Raw genomic sequence first — 23,638 nt, forward strand, 5'->3', positions numbered from 1 at the left:
CGGAGGCGTCTGTCTGTACAATGAATTCCCGACTGTAATCGGGGGCCTGGAGCACAGGGGCAGTGCACAGGGCGGCCTTCAGCTTTTCGAAGGCCGCTTGACAGTCGGGGGTCCAGTTAATCCGCTTCGGCTGGTTTTTGGACATGAGACCCGTGAGGGGCCCCACAATGCTGCCGTAGTCCCTCACGAACCGCCGGTAGTAGCCGGTGAGCCCCAAGAAGGCTCGGACCTCGGTCTGGGTGACGGGGGGCTGCCAGGACTGGATGGCAGTAATTTTAAGTTGCAGCGGGGCCACCAGCCCGCTTCCCACCTGGTGCCCGAGGTAGGTCACGGACCCTTGACCAATTTGGCATTTGCCGGCCTTAATCGTGAGGCCGGCCCGCTGGAGGGCCTGCAGGACCTCTTGGAGGTGGAGGAGGTGGTCGGACCAGTGGCGGCTGTACACAGCGATATCGTCCAGGTAGGCGGCGCTGAACTCTTCGAGCCCCGCCAAGACCTGGTTCACTAGACGTTGAAAAGTAGCGGGGGCATTCTTCATGCCGAAGGGCATGACCTTGAAGTGGTAGTGGCCATCGGGGGTTCCTGAGCCCGGGGTGTGAGACCGATCTGCCAGTAGCCCGCTGTTAGGTCGAAGATGCTGAGGTAGCGGGCGGCCCCCAGCCGGTCGATCAATTCATCCGCTCGGGGGATAGGATGAGCGTCGGTCCGGGTGACAGCGTTCAAGCCCCGGTAGTCGACGCAGAATCTCAGTTCAGGTGTGGTGCCGGGGGCAGCGGCTTTGGGGACCAGTACAACCGGGCTGGCCCAGGGGCTGTCCGAGGGCTCGATGACCCCGATCGTGAGCATTTTGGCCACTTCTTCTTGGATGCAGGCCCGTACCCGATCTGGCACGCGGTAGGCCCGGTGTCGGATAGGGGGACTGTCCCCGGTGTCCACGTCGTGCAAGCACCAAGGGGTGACCCCGGGGGTGAGGGAGAACAGCGTAGTGAACCGCTGCAGGAGGTTCCGGCAGCCCTGGCGTTGCTCTGGGGTGAGGGCATCGGAGAGCCGGACCCCGTTCACGGAGCCGTCGTTCTCCTGAGTCTTCAGGAGATCCGGGAGGGGTTCGGAGTCTTCTTCCGCCCCACTGTCCGTAGCCATCAGGAGGCTGAGTTCTGAGCGCACAAAGTGTGGTTTGAGTCTGTTGGTGTGGAGGACCCGGAGGGGGTTCCGGGGGGTCCCCATGTCGATGAGGTAAGTGACGGGGCTTTTGCGCTCGACCACTTTGAAGGGCCCCGTCCACTTATCTTGTAAGGCACATGGTTCGGTGGGGGACATCACCCACACTTGTTGACCAGGTTCGAACTCGAAGGAGGAGGCATTGTGATCGTACCATTTTTTCATGTCCTCCTGACTGGCCTCGAGGTTCGCCTTGGCCATCTCCCTGAAGCGCCGGGTCTGATTACGTAGGGCCAGGAGGTACTTGAAGACGTCTGGAGGGGTCTTTAGGGGGGCCATCTCCCAACCTTCTTTGACCAGGCTGAGGGGCCCTCGCACAGGGTGCCCGTACAGGAGTTCGAAAGGGCTAAAGCCGAGGGACTTCTGGGGAACTTCACGATAGGCGAAGAGGAGGCACGGGAGTAGTACATCCCACTGGCGACGGAGGGGCTCTTCCAATCCCCCAATCATCCCCTTGAGGGTGCGGTTGAATCGCTCCACTAATCCGTTCCCTTGGGGGTGATAGGGGGTCGTGAATCGGTAGGTGACCCCGCACTGTTGCCAGAGGGACTTCATATATTTGGAGATAAAGTTCGTGCCTCGGTCGCTGACGACTTCTCGGGGGAAGCCCACCCGGGAGAAGATCCCCATTAGGGCCCGGCCAACCACCGGAGCTGTTACAGTTCGCAGGGGCACCGCCTCGGGGTAGCGGGTGGCGTGGTCCACCAGTACCAGGATGAACCTATGTCCTTGTGCCGTGCGGGGGTCCAGGGGCTCCACAATGTCTATTCCTACCCTCTCGAACGGGGTGGTGACCACTGGGAAGGGTTGCAGAGGGGCTTTCAGCTTACGGCCGCTCTTCCCACTGGACTGGCACGTGGGGCAGGACCGGCAGTGGTTAAGGACGTCGTTCCGCATCTTCGGCCAGAAAAAGTGAGTCACTAGGCGACTGTAGGTTTTGTCCTGGCCCAGGTGTCCAGTCAGGGGGAGATCGTGGGCCAGAGTTAGTAGGAAGTCTCTGAAGCGGAGAGGTACCACCAGCACTCGACTGGCCCCTAGCTCTGCGATTCTTTGTTCGCTGTATAGCAGGTCGTTATCCCAATAGACCCAATGAGTTCCGGTGGAGTCCCCTGCGCTCTGGGCGCTGGCTTGCCGGCGGAGTCCCTCGAGAGAGGGGCAGGTCTTTTGCTCCTGGCGGAACTGTTCTTGGGTGGGCCCCCCTTCTTGACGCCACTGAGCCAGGCCGGGAAGGTCCGGGGGTTGCGCGACCCCTTCGGCCGTTGGTTCTGGGGGGTTGGCCTCGTCGTTGTCCTCTACTGGGGCAACCGGGGGCGGTGGTGCTGGCCATTCTGGATCTTCCGATCGGGGGACGGCCCGGGCGGCCATGGACCGGGTGGTTACGCAGGCCCAGTCCGGGAGGCCCAGCATCCCCAGGTGCTCTCTTCTTTCGACGGTGGCCCACGGGGAACTCTCAAGGTCATTCCCCAGGAGGCAGTCCACGGGGGCATCATCCCGGACCGTCACCTTCAACAGGCCGGAGAACCCTCCCCATTCGAAGGGGATGCAGGCCATCTGACACAGACTTTTGGAATTGTCGGCGGAGCGGACGGGGCAGAGAATGTTCGGAATGATCTGCTCGGGCTTCACCAGGTGACAGCGGACGGCCGTCACACTGGCGCCTGTGTCACGTAAGGCCTCGGCCCGACGTCCATTAATGGTCACCCACTGGCCATATTTCCGGGTGTTGGCGGGTAGGGGGGCCCGCGGGACCATGTCTTTTCCCCCTAGGCACGCTAGAACCATGGCGGCCGGTTCCCACTCCTGCTGGGCCGGCTCATATTCTTCCTGTTCCTCTGATAGTCGTTCTCCCCCCAGGGCGGCGGCAGCTACCTGGCGGGGCTTTGGTGTTTGGTTCTGCGGGCAGCTCGGGTCATTGGCGTAGTAGCCGACTCGCTGGCATCGGTGGCACGTGACGTTGGCTCGGAACCCTGGGCGCATCGGGGGGTTGCCCCGGCCGGCCGGGGGCGTGGGGCTGGCCACGGGTGTTGCCGGGATGGTGTCTCTCCCTCGCCCCTGGCCTCCTCCTCCTCCCCGGGGACGGTGCTGGCCTGGGTTGTTTCGGTTTTGCTCGTGTGGTCCTCTCCGGCCCACTCGGGTGCTTTCCCATCGGTCAGCTTCGGCGGCGAGTTGCCGGGGGTCAGTCAATTTACTGTCGAGGAGGTGCTGCCTGAGCTCGACGAAACAGTTGTTCGACAGGTGCTCCCATACCATAAGGTTAAAGAGTTGCTCGTAGGTCGTTACATGGCTCCCCTTGATCCAACCCTCGAAGGCTCGGCTGAAATAGTTGACGTACTCCACCCAAGTTGTACCCGGGATCCGGGTGCAGTCTCTGAACCTCTGGCGGTACATCTCGGGCGTGAGGCCATAGCGGGTGAGGAGGGCAGCCTTCATGTGGTCGTAGGACGACATCTGGTGATCTGGGAGCTGCAATAGGGCATCGCGGCCTTCGTTGACGAACCTCCCCCATAGTCCGGCTCCCCAATCACTCCGGTCGATCCGGTGGGAGGTCATGGCGATCTCGTAGGCTTTGAACCACTGTTGTATGTCGTCTTCTCGGACATATTCTCGGACAACATCCTTGGGGATGTGGACTTTTTTCTCGGTTGCTCCCGGGGTGTGCGGTCGCTCAGGCACCCCCGGTTCTTTATTCTGTTTCCGAAGTTCTATTTCCGCCAGTTTGCGCTCGTGTTCGAGTGTTATTCTTTTTTCCTCGAGCTCTCTCTGTCTCTGTTTTTCTTCTCGTTCTTCTCGGAGCCGCAGATGTTCTAGATTTAGTTTCTGCTCGGCTAACTTTAGTTCCCCGTCCATCTTGAGTCGTGCCATTTCCAACTCATGTAATCTGGTTCTTTCTCTTTCTTGGATCTCCTCCTGCGAGAGGCCCGTTCCCCGCTCCTCGGGAGCCGTGGCGTTCCCCTCTGGTGCGACACTGTTTTGGTCGGGTGATCCGGTGACCCCAGTTTCTGCCCACGACTCAAGGGCTCGCTTCAAATCGTCTTTGGTACTTAGGCCGGTGGTAGCAATGCCTAGTTCCATGCAGAATTGTTTAAGTTCGCGGTGGCTATATTCTTCCAACTTATCCATTTGGAACTTGTCAGTGGAACCGCTATCTTTGGCTGACATCGTGGTTTTGTCGTGGGGTGAGCTACTCTCTGTACGATTACGCGTTGATTCGGATCGCGCCGCTGGCCACCAATGTTAGACGGACCGGGAGGGTCGGCCGAGGACAATGGGAGAGGTCTCCGGGGAGAGCCGTCTCCAGCGATCGTACAGATAAATAACTTCCCCCCCACGGACAGACACCACACAAGGAGAAGATTCAGCGTTCTTTATAGGCAATTTCTTATGGTACGATGAAATGGTACAAGGAGGTCTGGACTCAGGGGTCCCCTCGATTCAAGTCTCTCAAGGTGGGGAAAGGGGGTAGCGGGACAGTCTGGTTACCAGTCTGGTAGTTGAGGTGGTATGGTGGTTAGCTCACAATCCTCGAGCTCGGTGTTCTAGCTGGGACGGGCCGCGGCAGCGCCAGCAGGTCCCGGTGAGGATGGTCGATACACGGTCCGCGGCAGCGCCAGCAGGTCCCGGTGAAGATGGTCGGTACACGGTCCGCGGCAGCGCCAGCAGGTCCCGGTGAAGATGGTCGTTACAACGGGCCGCGGCAGCGCCAGCAGGTCCCGACGAGGATGGATGTTGCAGAAGGCCGCGGCAGCGCCAGCAGGCAGGACGATAGTTCACAAGGTAGGGCTACGGCAGCGCCAGTAGTCCGTCAAGGCTGAGTTCTCTCGGTGTCTCTCGACTCCAGGATACAACTGTCGTCCTGCTCTGGAGCTGCCCTAGTTATAGGTCTGGCGCCCTTTGATGTCCGGACCCTCGCACTTGGAGGTCGGAGGGCCCGGGATGAAGGTGTCCAGACACCCAGCAGGGGGTGGAGCCAGTGCCTGGGGGAGCTGGAGGCGATCGGCACCTGGCGGGGGAGAGCCCTTGACGCTTCGTTCTCCCATTGACCTGCCAAGTGGTCCGCTCACCTCCTGGATGGATGGTGGTGCCGGGATGTCGGGGCCGGCCAGGCCCAGGGTTAGGGTCGGGTGGAGGCCACGCGGCCTCGTGGTGCAGGGCCCAAGATGGCGGCTGGAGCCGGCCGGGGGAGCCGGTGGTGGCTCGGTCCCGTGATACATGGAGGTCCGGGGCAGGAGTTCCGTCGGGGGACGGGGTGCGGGTGATTCTTGTGGGTCACGCCTGGCGGGCCGGGGCTTGGGCCCTGTCGTGCGGGGAGGGAGCAAGCCCTTCGGGTGGCCTGTCCAACACTTGGGTTCTTCAATGTGGATTCATCCTGGTGCTGGGCTGCCCCACGTTCATTTGAGATGTGGTCACTCTGTGTGCTTTAAACTACACGCAGGTGAAAAAACACACATGCTGCTGTTAGAAGACTCTACGGTAAGATAAAAGGTGTACAGTGGTTGTAAACTGCCGTCCAGACAGTCACCACTGAGGCACAGGGGAATGTTTGTATCTTTCAAGAAGAACCTTAGTAGGTTATGGGCCCCATACTCCTTATTCACGCTCTAGCCTGGGCTGAGCCAGTAAGATTATTCTACAATTCTTGAACTTTGGCACTTATCTGTCCCATCCTGCTACGTTCAGATGGTATTATCTTATCTTAAGCAATAAATCACCCAAAGGAATGTTTACACTAGATGTGAATGTGCCCTTTACCAAACCATAAGATGGTGGAAAATGCATCTCAGTGCTTCTCCCATTTAATTATACCCAACGCATCTGCAAAACTACACTCTTACGATGGCTATACCACGCATACCCAATCACATCCCCTACACTGAGACAAAGGTAAAGTAAGAGGCGCAGAGCCACCTACTGAACTAAACGCATCCATGTGTTCACATATCAATCTCGTTAGCAGGCTCAGCACTCTGGGATCCAGCTCATGAGCTGGCCTGGTCAAAGTCTATAGACTTGAGGCGGTTGGGCTCCCTCGCCATTTACATTACTGCTGTGTCAGTAGAAAGACCATGGCGGCTTTGTTCCGTTGACCTCAATTGCCCCATGACAAAGGTTTGCCAAACCTGGTAACAGATAATGCTATGAAAAGCATCGCCAACAAGCAGTAAAAGATAAACTACACACATCCAGCAATGCCACGACAATCAGTGACAGTAAACAGCATCATGGCAACCTGACAGTATTGGTTACGGAATGTACCACACACCAGTGGTGACATCACAGGTATGATAGTACCATAAATACACAGCAGCACCAGAATACCTAACTGAAGCCACTGCAGGCGCCACCTTCTCTATTTTCATTTATTAGCCCCATTTATGCTCTCTGTATATTTTAAACTACTTCAATAATCCTACTGTTATTATTCGTGACACGAGGCATGTTTTGGCACATACTGATCGACTGGCCACATGAACACATAGTTTGGTAGGGTCCACCATTAAGTGAAAGCCTTGAGCAAGTCTTGGCAAGGAACAGTTCTGTTACAGTCACTGCTGTATCTGGAATTGAGCTCCAGGGGACTGTGTGTTTTATCCCAGGGATAGCTCTAAGTTATGTTATGTTATGTTACTAGGTATTTGTTAAGGGCACGGCTACTCCCAGGAGTGTCCCGGCGCTAGACATAGGACCCGTAACACAAAACCAATTCAGCTGAAGAAATAGCCATAGAGAATATTAAAACAGCATTGTTTTTAATTTGCGGCGGAAACACAGAAGGTCCTCTTCCTGGCGCAGATCAATAGGGAGTTTATTCCATGATGAAGATACCAGAACCTGAAAGGAGCGGCCACCCTGTCGTGAAAGATAAAACCTGGGCGTATGAAACAGGTGAGCAGAAGGGGACCGTAACAAGCGTGTAGGCACGTAGTGTAAACAGCAAGCTCTTAAATAGGGTGCGCCGATATTATGAGAAGCCTTAAAGGCAAGGACCAGAGCCTTGAAGAATTTTTTTTTACGTATTGGCAACCAATGTAGTGTTCTCAGAAGGGGGGAAGTATGTGTGCGTCGGTCAGCAAGAAAAATCGCCCGCGCAGCAGCATTCTGAGCCACCTCGAGACGATTAAGAAGAAATTCCGGTATACCCAGATATAGGACATTGACATAGTCGAGACGAGACAGGATCAAAGCCTGCACGACTATCCTTCTGTGAGATTGAGAAAGCAGAGGAAGAAAGTTCCGTAACATCCTGAGTAAACCGAAGCATGAGCCTACCACCGATTGGACCTGTGCATTCATGGAGAGTTTACTGTCCAGTTTAACCCCCAGGTTCTTTACCGTGGTAGCCAGATTGGTGGGCGGGGGCATGTTAGGTGGCCACCAGTCACGCCAATTTTCATCAGGCGCTCCGCCGAAGAAAATCATTTCAGATTTATCTGAATTGCATTTCAGGTGATTGGTGTTAAACCAACTGAAGATTGCTGAAAGGCAGAGCTTGATATTATTCCCATCAAGGACTTCATCTCTGGCACATGTAAATAGCAGTTGAGTATCGTCTGCATAAGAGACGATACTGGCGCCGAATGATTCAACCAACGTTGCCAGAGGAGCCACAAACACATTAAAAAGTGTAGGGCTCAGGATGGAGCCCTGAGGGACTCCAACATTCATAGCTTGAATGCGGGCCTCAAAAGGGGGGGACCAAACAGTTTGCTGTCTATTGGTGAGGTAGGACCGAAACCACTGCAAGGCAAGGTGTCCGATACCGCACCTCCAAAGACGATCTAAGAGAAGGTCATGGGGAACGGTATTGAAAGCTGCCGATAAGTCGAGTAGGACCAGCACTGCTCGTCCGCCCTTATCCAGAGTGACTTTAATTAATTCAGAGACCTCAAGGAGAGCGGTTTCAGTGCTAAAATTAGCATGGAAGCCAGATTGGCTAGAGTGTAGGATGTTGTTGGATTCTAAGAAATCTCCGAGGATGTGATTGACATACTTCTCTAAAGTTTTGGATAAGGCAGGGAGCAGTGAGATGGGTCTATAATTACTCGCTATCAAGGGGTCAGCGGAGGGTTTTTTCAACAGGGGGACAATTTTACCCAGCTTCCATTGCTCCGGGACAGTCCCCATAGACAGTGAGAGATTCAATATCTTGTTGACAGCAGGGTTGATTATCTCAGCAATCGATACCAAGATTTTTGCAGGACAGGGATCGGTAGGGGAGCCAGATTTCAGGGCGCGGAGAAGAAGTAGAGATTTCTCCAAAGCAATGGCAGGGAAATGTGTGAGGTGGTCTATAGTGGGGGGAGGTTGTTGGAGCAGCCAATCCAGTTTTGTGTCATAGTTAGAACTTGTTGCATCAAAAGAAGCTTGTATAGCAGAAATTTGATTGAAAAAAAATAAAGCAATATCATCAGTCCAAGCTTTGGTAGGGGAAAAAGGGTTTTTTATGACATTAGGAAAAGTAAAATCTTTCACTACTTTGAAAAGTTCAGCACATTTGTTACCAGCTTGCTCAATTTTTTGGTTAAGGAAAGACATTTTAGCAGAGCGAATTTTGCAGTAATATGATTTTAATGCATTTTTATAAGTTTGCTTTGCACAGGAGTCATAGCCCTGTCGCCATGACCTTTCAAGATGTTTACAATGGCTTTTGATTTTCCTAAGGTCAGCCGTAAACCATGGTGCGGTAGGTCTTCCTCTGTTAGCAACACGAATTTGGGAAGGGGCCAAATTATTAACACAAGATTCAAGCCAGTTGTCCAAAGAAGATACGTCAGCAGCCAGATTGTCATTAAATGAGGGGGGATGTAATTTCAGAAAGGTTCCTACGGCCGCAGGGTTCATTGATTTAAAAGATCTGAAACTACTGGTGCGTGGTGTATAAGACTTGGCTGTTGTAGCGGAAGAATCTTTAATGCTAAAAGTCAATAGGTAATGATCGGACCAAGCTACGGGGAAGGGAGTATCCATTTCAATCGATTTATTCGAAAAGACTTGGTCTAATATGTGACCCTTTTCATGTGTGGAATGGGCCACATAAGGAGAAAGATGAAGCATATTTAAGGAATCGAACAGTTTAATTGACTCCGGGTTAAGAGGCGCATCCATGTGGATGTTAAAGTCCCCTAAAATTAAACAGTGTTCATATTTAGTAACCAGGGGAGAGATGGCAGACTGCAAACCTTCTAGAAAACCATTAGCCGGCCCCGGTGGCCGATAAACCAGAACCCCAGCGATGGATGACTGTGGGGAGGTTTTAAGAAGAAAACTCATACTTTCCGAGTTCTCCAAAGCCAAATTAGGGAGTAGGGAGCAGGAGAGTGACTTTTTTAATGATTGCAACTCCTCCACCACGTCCTTCTGTGCGATCACTCCTTGCGATGAGGTAGTCAGATGGAATGGCATTGGCAATGGTGGGGTTCGAGCCTTCATAAAGCCAAGTTTCTGTGAGGAATAACACGTCTGGATTGGAATCTAAGAGGAAATCCAAGATTTGATATTCGTGTTGTTTTACAGAACGTGTATTTAAAAGCATCATTTGTACATCAGAGATAGTATGCAGACTCGGGGGGCAGAAGGAAAAGAAGAGCATTCATCTGGGACAGGGTGATGTGCAATGAGCAGGGGAGGGGGAAGGGATAAGGGACACAGGTCGCACTTCCATGCATCCATGGAGCCAAGAGAAAAAGAGCAGGGGCGACAATTTACATCAATATCAAGAATTTTAAGGGTGTTCCTGTTATACTTGCGCCGGGGTGTATGAGGAGAGGTATCAAAGGGTAACTTACACATATTAAGAGTGCAGGCACGGTCGAGCGCGTCCGAGGCGCGGACGGGCGCGGACGGGCTTGCCTTAGGCGTGCCTTTGGTGCGCCAGCGGCGCGCCCGCTGCGCGCTAGTGTCGCGTGCCGTTTTATCCCCTCGGTCATGGAAAAAGACTAGACCGCGCCTTGACAAGATTGCGGGTCACCGTAAAATCAGAGTCTTTAAGTGGCTCTGGCTGTTTTAAGATCTGCTAAACCAAGGAGATCAAAATTGAACAGCTCCGATAACTACAGCTTATTTCGATATTCTCCCCTGCAAAACAGGGCATAGCATGCTGAGTGTCGTGCTTACAGTGCCAATATCTGCATGTCCCAGGATTTTCATGCATTTTCCTTCAGTGATTTAGGCAACTTTGACCTGCCGAAATTTACTTGTGGCACATTTTAGAGATACAGAAATAGCTTTTAAGTGAGTCGAAATGAAAAATACGTGTGAGTGTTCATTTCGATAGTTTAATGCAGTTATTATCTTATACTGTTAAAAACACGAGATTAGCTTCATAAAATGTTCAACACAACCGCTAAGCTCTCAGGTTCCCCAAGTCTATCTATGAACAGCCATTCAGTTCAGATGGGGTCTTGGCATTTGGGTACTGTCCTCTATATCTTCTTACATACAGAAGACCAGTGCTTAATTTGAGCCGGTGGTTTTTGGTAGTAGGCTCCGGTACTTAATTGGCTACACCGGTGCTTGTGAGGTGGCTCTGTCTGGCCAGTTTGGAGATGACTATACCAACTGTTACTTATTAATTCATATACAAAAGAAATAGTATTACCTGCCGCCCAAGCCATTCTTATAGGTTTGGGGGCCTAAAATAGTCCGAATTGTCACACTTGTGGGGAGTGTGATGGTTGGTAGTTGTTTCGTTCCCATCATTGGCAGCGCTGGCAGGAGAAAGCCTCGTCTCTTGACGCTTTTTTTTTTTTTTTTACAAATTAAGCACTGCAGAAGACAAGTGCCAGAATACACAAAATGAACCTGATGATCGACTCACTTGTGGCTTTGGGAAACGTCAGAGCTCAGCATTAGCTGCAAATAAAAGGAGATCTATAGATACCGAATAGATGCACCGATTACACAGCAATACAAACATGACTGTTTTTACTTATCTTTTTTTTGTGTGCAGTTTTATATTTTTTAGCCGAAAGCATTTTACATTGGAAGCCTTACAGTTTCACTCTTCACGTTGTAAGCATGCACAGGGGTCATATGTACTATATAAATGCAATCAATCTACAGTTCAGTACTGTACATGCGCCTATTAGTCGCAGCAGACAGCGATGTTAAGAAAAAAACAGGCCTGGGTTGCTTGATACCGAACGATAATCACTCTCTCCGATCCTTCCCGGTCCGTAACTAAAGCTATCAAATGCTCTCCGTCTCACCTGTCCCTGGGGGGTCCCGGGATGTGGTCGAACTTCATGTGAATGTATTTCACATAACAGCAGTACAGCAGGAAGGCGAGGGCTACAACACACAGCACAACGAGCAGGAGCCGGGAGAAAAAGCCCAACAGGTCCATTTCTGCATGCAAGACGACCGTAATATGTTTCTTCTATACGTCGAGTGAGTAGAGGTCTCTAGAAATACTCACTGAGTAAACTTTCTCGCAGAAGCTCTCTCACCCTGTTTGAACTCCGAGTGCCCTGATATATTTTGCTTCCTCTAACGTCCTGCAAATCCTATTCCGTGCGTGCTTAAAGTGATAGCCCTACCGAAATTCAAAGGCACTTTCCTATTTTGGAAACTGCTAATAACCGCTGCTCACAACTGTATATTTCCCTTACCACATACAGCTATAATAGCTGTTATATCGCAAGTTTTTTCGGTAGATGTTCTATTCTGTTTTCTAATAACTAGTGCAGGCCGGGACACGCGTTTGCAGTGCTGCAGTTATCACATAAAATAAATCGTGTGTTAAAACATGGTACATGGCTTCTACAAATACAACGGTGGCATGCGCTATGAATCGTGCAGCCTGGCTTCTTAAGCTGATGCCTCGTTTTTTTTTTTACGATTAGAATTATGAATAGCTGAGAGAGTTAGAGCTCCCCACTATGTAACGAAAAACCATTACAAATAGAGAAGCCTAGTTTTCAAATAGTCATCTCATAGAGGATTTCTAACCCAGGCTTTTAATACAAAAATTAAAACTTTCTTTGTTCCACCAAAATACATTTCCCTTCTAAATAATTTGAATGGTCCACATTATGTAATGGGAAACTAAATGTAGCCCAAGTTAATTTCCGCGAGTCTTTCTAACAATCTTGACAAGGGGAGAGCAATGAGGGAAGGCAGAGGATTCACTTTTTAGGTCTCGCCTGAGCCAGCGCTTTAGCGCTGCTCTGGCGAGAGCTATAGAAAACGGGGATTTGGAAGTGCAAACGAGTGCTTTTCAGGCCCCCAACTACAGTGCATGTGCGCCGGGCGCGCGCACCATTTGGCAGCCTGCGTGTACATTTCGCGGGCGCTTTGATGTTCTCAGTGAGCCGCGCGGCCACTGCGAACATCAAAGCGCCCGCGAAAGTGCTCACCATTTGCCAGCCTGTGCCTCTCTCCTCTTAGACGGCGCGACCTACCCCCTCCCTTATCCCACTTCTTGCTTGTTAATAGTATCTGTTTCACTCCTGTGTTTGCTGTGCAATGACTGTCGTCATAAAAGTAACATTCAGATTTTTTTTACATAATTTTACCGCAAACATACTTTTACATCCTGACGAAACGAAGAGCGTGTTTTAGCTAACAGGATGACTCGGTGAGTTAAACATGCTAGCCTCAACTGTTCGAATCCCAGCAAGGCTAGCTCATTCTTCTGAGGGCAAGTAAAATGACTGTTGTCAAACCTTCTAACGGAGCTACCTGCTTCTTAAACTCGGAAACTGTATTTCCCTACCCCTCTCCTTCCCCCCAACCCCCTTCACCTTCCGCAGTCCCGTCACGCCATCTGTTTGCCTCGAGGCTCCAAGAAACATAAGATAACAAACGGATGGAGAGGGGATGACGTCATTCTTTACGCCATTCTTGCCAGAGGGACTCAGATTGTGTAATTTTGCATCACTCCTAGTTCAATTCCCCAAATCAAAATACATGTGATATAAATCACCGCACATGGAGGTTTGGGGGACTTCTGCGAAAATATTCACAATAGAGATCATTGATATAATAGATTGTCGGCTTGTGAAGTTTATCTTCAGAATATAGAGCAAGCTAGGCAGTAGTCAGAACACGTTCTACTCGCTTCACTTGCATTAAGGGCATGGCTTAAAAACACTTCTCTAAAAATCTGTGCTTAGCATAGTGTGCCCGCCGAATGGATGCTGCCATGTATTATCCTTCAGGAATGCGCTGGTGCTCCCTTTTATTTTGTAAAGGGTAGAAGTGTTGTGTGTCTGACGTGTTATTGCTTATACTTTACGTATGATTAATTCTCCGATGTATATATGAGCCTTTGAGATGGATTATCCTCGGGGGTTTCTTTGGCACGCGTTGCGCCGCATCTGCGTGACTCGGGGCTGAGTCACCCGTTACCATCCCCGGAGGGAATTAAAAATACTACTGAGTAGAAAACACTGTGCCCTCGCTTGGCAGACTTGTTAGAAAACTCATCTCTCTAGGCAGCCCCCCGGAAGACCCCTGGGGGGCGCCCGCCTCAACCGAATCCCCCTCCTTTCTCTCTAGTATTCCACAGCAGCCATGCCCCTCTGTCCCTAGGGCAGCCCCAAGAAAAGTAAACTTCATTTACAAAGCTCTGGCGGCAACCTCCCCAAGATAGCCAGGCTGACTTTCTCCATCTCTCCTGGAAACAGCCACTGACAGCCCCCACCTCCTCCTCCCAGAAAAAGCATCCCCTGGCAGACGTCCATCCTCGCTCCCTGTTGCAACCTCTGGCACACTTGCACCCCCTCCTCTTTCCAAAGAAGCCCCGGCACACTTCCGCTGCAGGTCACGGCACAAATTCCCCATCACACTCTCTTGTACATGCATCCCGTGCACAAAACAAACTCTTAATATACTACACAAGTAACCCAGGCAGTCTTCTGCCCCTGTTCCCATTCAAAACATTTTTTTTTTAAACTTGTAGATGGCACCTCTGCCAGACCCACCCTGGTGCTGACAGCAGCTGTACAGAAGCCAGCACATGAGCGCACTGTATCCTGTGGCCGCCAGCCTTATTTAACACACTTTACCACTCTCCCCCGAGGGCACTTCTGTTGGAGTCTCACAGGATGCAACTCTCCTTGCCCCCAAGCCATCAATTAGAGGAGCTACCGCCGAGGGCCGACAGACGAGGGCCAGCCTCTGTCACAGGAGACCTCTGGCGGGAGCATTAGTGAGGGCGACGGAAAGGCGGGGTGCAGCTTTAATGTAATCAGCGGCAACTAAAACTGCCAAACACGCTAATGACTTAATCCCCATCTGCACGGGCTCCGAGTCTGCCCGCCCTGATTTACCTCGAGCGATGGAATTTTATCCGCTGCCGCACCTCGGCGGGTTAATGCGCCTGCTGCACAGGAAGGTGTATCATTTCCCTATCGTATTTGAATCTAGGTGAGACCGAGTGAGTGTTTTATCTCAGTCGTTGTGAGAGGATGAATGCGTCAGCGGGTATTGAGGCCTGAGGTGATTCAGAGAGTGGCGCGTGTGACACCTGGATTCAAGAACTTGTGGCGAGGGAGCTTTTTGTTGTCTCAGCCTCAAGGTGGCAATGATGACGCACAGAGCAGGAGTTAGGGGACACAGCAGCGGCTATTTCAGGCCTGCTTATCACTTTGTGTATCCTTTATGCACTGCCTGCTGGTTATCCCAGGGGCGTAACACAGGGGGGGGCGAGCTGCAGGGGGCCCTCTCAGCACTGTACTCGGGCCCATTAGCTCGGTTTAAATCCGGAGCGGGGGCCCCTCTGTGTGCGTGGCAGGGGGGCCCCTCAAATTTCGTTACGCTCTGCAGAAGCGACCCCACGTCTAAATGTTCAATATTCATCTGAAAGCTACTTCCAAGTCATACATTTGCAGGGCACAAGTCCTAAACAAGCATTTGCAATGCATTAGGTCTCGCATTTACGCGAGTTTGAGCTATTGACATTGAAAATAACAATGCCTATTGGCATTGTCATTTACAATGCCAATAGCTTTAACTCGTGTAACTGCGAGACCTATTGCATTGCAAATGCTTGTTTGTAATGCGATCAGTGACACAATACAATTATAAATTACACACTGGATAATGCAAGGTTAAATTATATAAACTCTTAATTTTCCAAAATCTCCTTCTGGACAAGTTTGTTGATCACCCAGCCCCACAGCATGCCAGACTTTTGTGAACCCTTAGAAGTGAGACATAATTATGATTTTGGATCACATCAGAGAAAGTGTTGTCTCACACACACTTTGATATCTATGATAATACCAGAAATGGCATCAGTGAAATGATTAAAAAAGAAATCTAAAGAATCACTAAATGAGATTTAAATTGTTAAAGTAGTGGGGCATCCTTCCGATGTATCCAAAGTGAACAGTTGCATAAACTGAAGTGGTTTGTACTGTAGGATGGTTTCCAGTGGCAGCTCCCCCGCTAAGGCGGAGGAGCATCGCCCCACTACTCTTCAGCAGTTAAGAAAGGAAAAAATGTAAATGATAATAACGTAATGTTATTATCATTTTATTTTGTCCTGCTGTGGCAGCTTTGCGTGAGGGGGCGGGGCTTCAGAGCAGGGGAGGACTGGTTTTCCCACTACTAAGTGTGCAATGACTGTTTGGTCAGCCCTCTCAAGCTGCCCAAAACAGTCATGCGCACTTCTCTGTTTTCCATGCAGGCTGCATTATAGCCTGCATGGAGAACATGCCCAGCCCTCCAGCCCCTGGCTGAGCACTGTGTCACGGCGCTCAGACCACTCACAACGCTGCATTCAGTGCTGTGATTGGCTTAGGGAAGGGAGCCTGGATGCCTTCTTCCTGTTCCTGGAGTCGTACGCAGGAGAGCAGGAGCAGAGACGTGGGACCCGGCGGCATGGTAAGTGTTATTTTGAAGAAAAACTTTTTTTTTCCATTGCAGGCCGTGGTCCCTCCTCCCTGCCCCCGTGCGCCCGCCCCGCCACCCGGAGCCCTGTGGTGAAAGTGCTTCCTGATTCCTCTACAGCTCTCAGGGGCTGACTGAATAGAGTCACATTAGGAGTTCAGTTTCCAGCACCTTCTCACCACGTTTTATTTACCCTGTTGTGAGTGAATGTGCAACCTGGTGTCCACTTGTGTGAGCCTCACTCACAATGAATGAGACTTGTGGCCTCTGAGTGCAATGAGTGAGTTGAACATATCCCGGAGGATTTAGGAGGACAAATTAATGCTTAACAGAGTTAGGATAACCAGGCCGCACTAGGCCATATTTTGAAAAGTGCATGTTTAAATATTGTGCATGATCATTTGTTTTCATTTGCTATTCAGAAAATCATTGGAATTCAGCTCCAGCTATGTCTGTCTCTGTGCATAAAGTAATATTTGTTTCTGCAGCTTTTTCGGCTGAAGCAATGTGCTTTTGAGCATTGCAAATTTATGAGCTAAACTCCCACTTCTGGGTGTGTTAAGCTGAACAGTTCTCATGATGCAATTCTAATGTTACTGTCCAATGAAAATCATTTTCTAGTAGTGTTTTGGAAATTAGCTCGCTTAGTTGTTGAATGTGCAATGTGCCCCTCTAAAAAACACATGCTGTGAAATTGAGTGATGTGTTTGTCTGAAACATTATAAACATTCTCCTATTTGAGGAGGAGTTAGAGCATTCAGTAACAGATTACATTTATTCATGCTCCCCACATGGTTGACAGTTTTCCTGGCTAGCCCCATATTCATTCAATTGTAAGTGTAATTTTAAGTTGTATTTATATATCGCTTGCTACCACAAACGAGGCGTTGAAACGCTCTGCGGCGAGTATCATGCTACTCCGGACTCCAAGTTTAGATGCAAATAGGTAGTAGATTAGTAATGTGTACTTCCTTTTCCTTTTAGGATTAGTTGTGTTAAGTTTGTCCCCTTGAGATCTCATGCATTTAGTCAAGTGTTTTCAATAGGAATAGATTAATTGAAGTAGATTAGTAAATAGAAGATGTGAGATGTTGTTTGGAGTACTGAACATGTGCACCTATTTGTGAAATGAATTGAATAGAAAAAAAGGAGGAGTTTTGAAAGCATGTTTGGAAGTCCATAGTAGTCAGAAACCTTTAGAATGAGTCAGAGGGGAGATACTTTATTTATTCATTTATTTATTATTTATTTATTAAGGAGTTTTATATAGCGCTAGCCAGACCCGAAGGTATCGGAGCGCTTTACAAAACTTTGTAAAAAGGAAAACACATATTATAGCAGTGAAACCACAGGGTGCAGTAGAGGGCTTTGCGCATTGAATAACGATAGAGGGAAAGTTACATAGTCTCGTAATAGTGAATACAGTTTTTCAAGCCGTGCAGCCTTCCGATCCAGGGGGATGGTGAGGAGGAGTCGGGCTAGGTGTGAGGTAGAGGTCTTGGTTATAAAGTGTCATAGTGCAGTGATGTGCACGATTGTGAGTTTAGGTTTCAATCTATCCATTTGGGACGGAACGATTGAGGTAGAGGTCTTTGAGCTGTCTTTTGAGTTTTAGGAAGGAGGGGATCATCCTGATATGGACTGGGATGGAGTTCCATATTTTGGGCTCATTTCCAGAGAAGGACCTGGCTGCAGTTTTTTGTTTGCTGGTTTTCGGCTGGATGAGGAGTAGAGTATTGGAGCTCCTGTGGCTACTTGTCTGACCGTCCTTCGTGAGTTTGGAGGCCAGGTAGGCCGGTTTCCCTGTGTGGAGGGCTTTGTGCGTGAAGCAGGCAGTTCTGAAACTGGCTCTTAATTCAACTGGGAGCCATTTCAACTCTCTGAGTGCGGGCGAGATTTGGTCATATTTTTTACTCCGGTGACTATTCTTGCAGCTGCATTAAGAGTTGATCGGAGGGGAGCTAGGTGAGATTTTGCTGTGCCTTTGAGGGTAGCATTCCCGTAGTCTAATCTGGAAAGTACCAGGGATTGAGTCGCTTGTTTGAGTAGTTTCAGGTTGAGGAAAGCGCCGTTTTCAGTGTTCTTGATGTGTTTGTCCATGCTTAGTTTAGGGTCCAGGGTGATTCCCAGCGATTTGATGGAGTAAGCCAGGGAGAGATTGTTGTTGAGAGCATCAATTGCTTTTAGCCATTCTGCGACTTGGGGGTTCTCCGTTTTGTTGAAATTAGGAGGATTTCCGTTTTTTCTTGATTCAATTTCAGGTGGTTTAGAGAGATCCAGTGTTGGACTTCTCTAAGAGTGTCATTAAGTCTCTGGATGTCTTTGATGGAGGAGGTTTCAAGATAAATCTGGGTGTCGTCTGCATAATGGTGGATGGGAATGTAGGATCTTTTGAGTATAGTGGTGAGGGGTTCCATGTATATGTTAAAAAGTTGCGGGGAGAGGACTGATCCTTGGGGGACGTCTCTGTTGACAGGCTGAAGGTCTGATGAGCCGAACCAGCGTAGGACCACCTCTTCAGCCCCTAGCCTTTCTTGGAGTACCTTAATGAGTAGTTGATGGTCGACTGTATCAAAGGCTGCTGATAGGTCTAGGAGGATTAGTAAGGAGCATTGGTCTTTATCGAGGGACTTGTATATATCATCTGTGATATTAAGGATCGCTGTCTCTGTGCTTCACCCTTTTCTGAAGCCCGATTGGTGGGGGTCCAGGAGGTTGATGTTGTCCATGTGTTGGGTCATTTGAAGGAGAACACATTTTTCCATTGTTTTGGCCAGGAGAGGGAGGGTGGAGATGGGTCTGTAGTTGTTCAAATCCTTGGTGTCCAAGCCTGTTTTTTCAGTAAAGGAGTGACTTGGCCAACTTTGAGGCAGTCTGGAATGACTCCAGAGCTCAGGGAGCTGTTTATGATCCTGGTCCAGAGCAGTGCTAGGGAGAATTTTAGCTTCTTGGCCAGTTGAGCAGGTATCGGGCCAAGGCATGTGAGGAGGGTTTAGAGGTGGAGATCAGTTTGACTATCTCTATTTCCGAAATGGGGTTGAATGATTTCCACTGATTGGGGGGTGATTGGGTGTGTTGCCCTCTGCTCTTGGGGCCGGGCTCCTATGAACGAGGTTGTGGTTGGAGACCAAGGAGAGCTCAATCTTGGAGATTTTTTCGTTGAAGAAGTTGGCGAAGGTCTCGCACTGGGCATTAGAGGCCTGTGTTGAGGATGCGGGGGCTTTTTAAGTTTGTTGCTTGATGAGGGTGAAGAGCTCTCTGGGTCTGTTTTCATCATTTTCAAGGGCATTGCGAAAGACGGAAGATTTTTCACGATTGATGTGTACTTTGTATTTCTTGCGTTTTGCTTTTGAGTTGGTCGAGGAGGATTGGGGATGGATTGTTCTGCCAGAGTCTTACTGCTGCTCTGAGTTGTCACCTTTCGTCGTTTATGTCTGTGTTGAACCAGGATCTGGAGGGAGTGGTCCTGGCTCTTTTTTGTTTTAAAGGGGCTAATTGGTCCAGAATGTTGATCATAGTGGAGTTGGAGTGAGAGGTGAGCTCTGTAGTGGATAGATCACCAGAGACGATGGGGAGGAGAAAGCTAATCCTTTCTTCCAAAACGTCCATGGGAATCTGCTTTAGATTTCTTGCCAAGTGGGAGTGTTCCTGATTAGGCGGTTGGCGTAGGGTCACTTGATTGATCAACGGGCATGATGCGGTCGATCATGACTTTGTCGGGTTGGGCAATGATGGCATCAAGGATTGATCCTTTGTTGTGGGTTTCCTCTAAGCAGTGTTGTTATGAAGGAGTTCGTTCAGGTTATGAATCAGCAGGGTGTTTTCCTCGTTCCAGTGAATGTTGAGGTCTCCTAGAATTAGGTTACTGGAGTCCCGGAGTGCGCAGTTAGATATCAGATCAGATAGGTGTTCTCCAAATGAAGAGGTGTTGCCTGGCGTATGGTAGAGGAGATGACAGGATAGGATTTTGTTTTCCCTCGTCTTGATGTTAGCGGTGAAACATTCAAGAGTGTTGTATTTTAGGGCTTCGGTTTTCGTCACGGAGATGGAGTTCTTGTGTATGATTGCTATGCCCCCTCCGCGGTGGATTTTTCTGTCTTTGTTGATGATTGCAAAACCTGGGGGGACGAGCATGTCCAAGATTGGGGAGGGGAACTTGTTGAGCCAAGTTTCGGTGATGAACGCGGGTCAGGATGGTTTCAGCCAGCTCTGTGGCGTGTTTGATGGCTGATCTGCAGTTAATAAGCATGCAGTTGGTTTTGGTCTCTCCTTTGTGAGTTTCTTTGTTGTGGGAGCCCTCGGAGTGGTCGTGAGGCATGCTGGGGGTCTTGGAGAACTGGGTGGAGAGCGATCCCTTCTAAATCCAGTGATGACCTGGATCTGTGGATTAGGGGGAAGTATCGTAGGAGGAGGCAAGGACTAAAGCTTCGTCCATGGACATTGCAGCTATTGTTCGTTTGGGTCTCTGTGCCGGGTCGAGGAGTGGGGTCGTTTTCCAACAGGGCCATGGAGCCCTAGCGTGCCTTAGTCGTTCATTGTTGGTAGTGGTGGGGGTCGGGAGTGGGAATGCCGGGTTGTGGAGTGGGGTAGTGTTCCGACAGGGCCATAGAGCACTAGCGTCCCTTAGTCGTTTATTGATGGTAGTGGTGGGGGTCGGGAGCGGGTGTTGCCTGGGCCTAAGGAGTGAGGAGAGGTTCACTGTGATTTCTTTGAGGGCTAGTAATGCCTTTTTAGCTGGTTTTCAAGCAGGGCCAGATGTAGCACCATCTCCTCGTGTTCTGGGGAGAGATGTCTCCAGACGGCAGGAGCTTGCTGTTGCTTAAGTGGATTTTGGTATTCTAGTTGTCAGTGTTGACTCTCTGGGTTGTCGTGGGGAAGGGGTGAGAGGATTTACGTCTAGAAATCGGAGGCCTCAGCTTGTGTGTGGAAAGGGAGAAGGAGCTGGGCGACGTAGATTGTGGGTTGACGGCGCTGGTGGATTGTTCAGGGGGATAGAGTGGGGCGGGAGGTGGAAGGATTCGGGCCTCAGGGGGTTGGGGAGCCTCATTTATGCTATACCTTACGCTAGTTTGAAAGAGGGGTCTGGAGAGTGCGCGGTTGGTGCGGGGGAGATGGAGTGGAGGTCACGGTCTTGGGGGGAGGGGTGGATGCTGTAGGCACCTGGAGCGGGATTGGATTGTGGTGGCCTCCAGCTAGTCGGGCCGTCCGGGGGTAGATAGTTGTTCGGGGGGAAGAGTGAGTCGGATGCATCTAGGTTGTCATTGGTGGCTTGGATGAAGACATTGGAGTAAAGGGTCATCGAGGTGAGGCCACTCCGAATGAAATGGTTGTGGATGGTTATTTATCATCTTAGAATATACATACAGTTTTTTTATTTGTATTTCTAAATATATTGTTATAACTTTATTGACAGCATTATCTCAAAATGCATAGGTAGAGATACCTACCCGATAATCATATTTACATAATCTGACATATATGTATTATCATACAAAGAAGCATAAAATATATATAGAGGGACTCAACATATATTATCTACATACTATGACATACATATATGTAATGCACAAACAAACATTTATAGTTAGATATGAGTTGAGTTTGAGTTTAAATCACTTCTAAAGCGCACGTACACCTGACGGTTTCATGGCGCTGTGGTTCACTGAAACCTCAATTAGCAGGGGGGACCAGGGGACAGAAAGAAAATCATTGGGGGAAGGCCTGTGAAAAAAGAAAGGTTTTTAATGATTTTCGAAACAGAGGATATTGGGTGAGGGACCTGAGGTGAAGCGGGAGTGAATTCCAGAAGCTGGGGGCAATGGTGGAGAATTTGGAACCTCCCCATTTTTTTCGGCGAAACCGGGAGACAGTCAACAGATGTTGGGAGGATGATCTCAATTCCCTTGCAGGGGTATAGATTTTTATCTCAGAAGAGATAAAGGCGGGGGCGGATCCTGACTAAGCCTGAAAGGAAATACAACCCATTTTGAACAATGAGCGTTCAAGAATAGGGAGCCAGTGGAGGGATTTTAGAAGCGGGGTGACGTGATGCGACTTGGTCAACTTATAGACTAGCCGAGCGGCCTGGTTCTGCACCAGCTGAAGCCGTCGAACATTGTAAGCGGGCATACCACAGTATAAAGCGTTGCCGTAATCTAGTCTAGAGACGACCATAGCCAATACAATAAGTTTAAGGGCAGGGAAAGAGAAGAAGCGGGATACCTTGCGAATAGTGCGGAGGGAAAGGAAGGAAGAGGACACCACAGAACTCACCTGGGAGTGCAAAGTGAGTTGATCATTAATCTTGAAACCGAGCGCTTTGATGGAAGGAGAGGGGGAAGGGGGGGAACCCAAGGAAGGGGGCCAAAAGAGAGATGACCAGGGACTGGCACAACCACCTGTCAAAACCAATTCGGTTTTATCCGGGTTTAGTTTCAGGTGGTTGTGGCTCATCCAGTCCCGGATGAAGATCATAGTGGTTTGAAAATTAGATATAGAGTCGGGGGATGGAGACAGAGTGAAGATGAGCTGGAGGTCATCCGCATAATTAAATACGGAGACCTCCATTTGTTGAAGGGCAAAGATGAGAGGGGCAATGTAGAGATTGAACAGTAGTGGGGAAAGGGAGGAACCCTGGGGAACCCCACATGGCACCTTACAGGGCTCAGCCGAGAAGTCGCCCAGCTGCACTGCTTGGGAGCGGTCCCTAAGGAAGTAGGACAGCCATACCAGGGCTACCCCGCCGACCCCGGCCGCCCCGACACAGGAGAGTAAGATGGAATGGTCCACCGTGTCGAAGGCGGCAGACAGGTCGAGGAGGACCAGGGCCTGGGGAAGGTTGGTGTCCATACCTTCTCTGAGGTTGTCAAGGACGGATAGCGCCACAGACTCGGTGAAATGTGCGGGGCGGAATCTGGCCTGACGGGGGGCTAAAACCTGGTTTTCTTCCACAAAGGTGTAAGATATATATATTAGATGTTTCTTTAATAATTGTTTAGGAATATATAATTCCTATTTCGTTATACGATGCACATTCTCAAGTACAAAGATACACCTACATTTACATAGCCATATTTAAGGACTTGCATTAACATGCATGTATTCTTCTAATCCTAAATGTGGCTATGATGTTTTGTTTGTTTTTGTAAATATGCATGCACATGTATCTGTGTGTGTGTGTATGTATGTATATATATATATATATATATATATATATATATATATAAAACCTACTGTCATTAGATAGTTATAGTTAGGACCATGCTTCAATAGGAAAAGCGTTTTTTGACTTGGCTATATTTTTGGCGCCGTTTTGATGAATCTTCACAACATTTTCCTCCACAAAGTTTCCTGTTGGGGTTTGTTGTGTATAGAAAGTTTCGGGGTGATCCATCAAGCGGGAGCTGAGAAAAAGGGAGGGTGTAATAAAAAGTGAGTTTCCCATGTTAATTCCCGTAGACTCTTTAGACATGCCTGCAGCCCGAACCGCTGAACAAAAGTGCACCAAATTTGCCAGAAAGCTACATTCTGGCCCACAGATTGTGCTGTTTGTTATTTGGTGTAAATCCATTTAGTAGTTTGCGAA

The 23,638-nt window shown here is 49.6% G+C and overlaps 1 protein-coding gene across 2 annotated transcripts in view; it reads right to left on the minus strand.

Moving 5' to 3' along the window:
• LOC146799015 (cholesterol 24-hydroxylase-like) overlaps positions 1 to 11,729 on the minus strand; it is a 202,211-nt gene extending 190,482 nt beyond the window's left edge. The window contains exon 1 of one of the 2 annotated variants that reach the window (XM_085626412.1): positions 11,633 to 11,729. Coding sequence is in view for 1 of the 2 variants with exons in the window: in XM_085626411.1 (XP_085482537.1) it covers positions 11,424 to 11,560 (137 nt within the window). In the remaining variant the exon portion in view is untranslated. Of the gene's footprint in view, positions 1 to 11,423 lie in introns of both variants that reach the window. The other variant, XM_085626411.1, reaches the window with a different exon arrangement.
• Between the last annotated feature and the right edge of the window lie 11,909 nt (positions 11,730 to 23,638).

Source organism: Triturus cristatus, chromosome 9, assembly GCF_964204655.1.
Source record: "Triturus cristatus chromosome 9, aTriCri1.1, whole genome shotgun sequence".
In the NCBI taxonomy this organism is placed as follows: domain Eukaryota; kingdom Metazoa; phylum Chordata; class Amphibia; order Caudata; family Salamandridae; genus Triturus; species Triturus cristatus.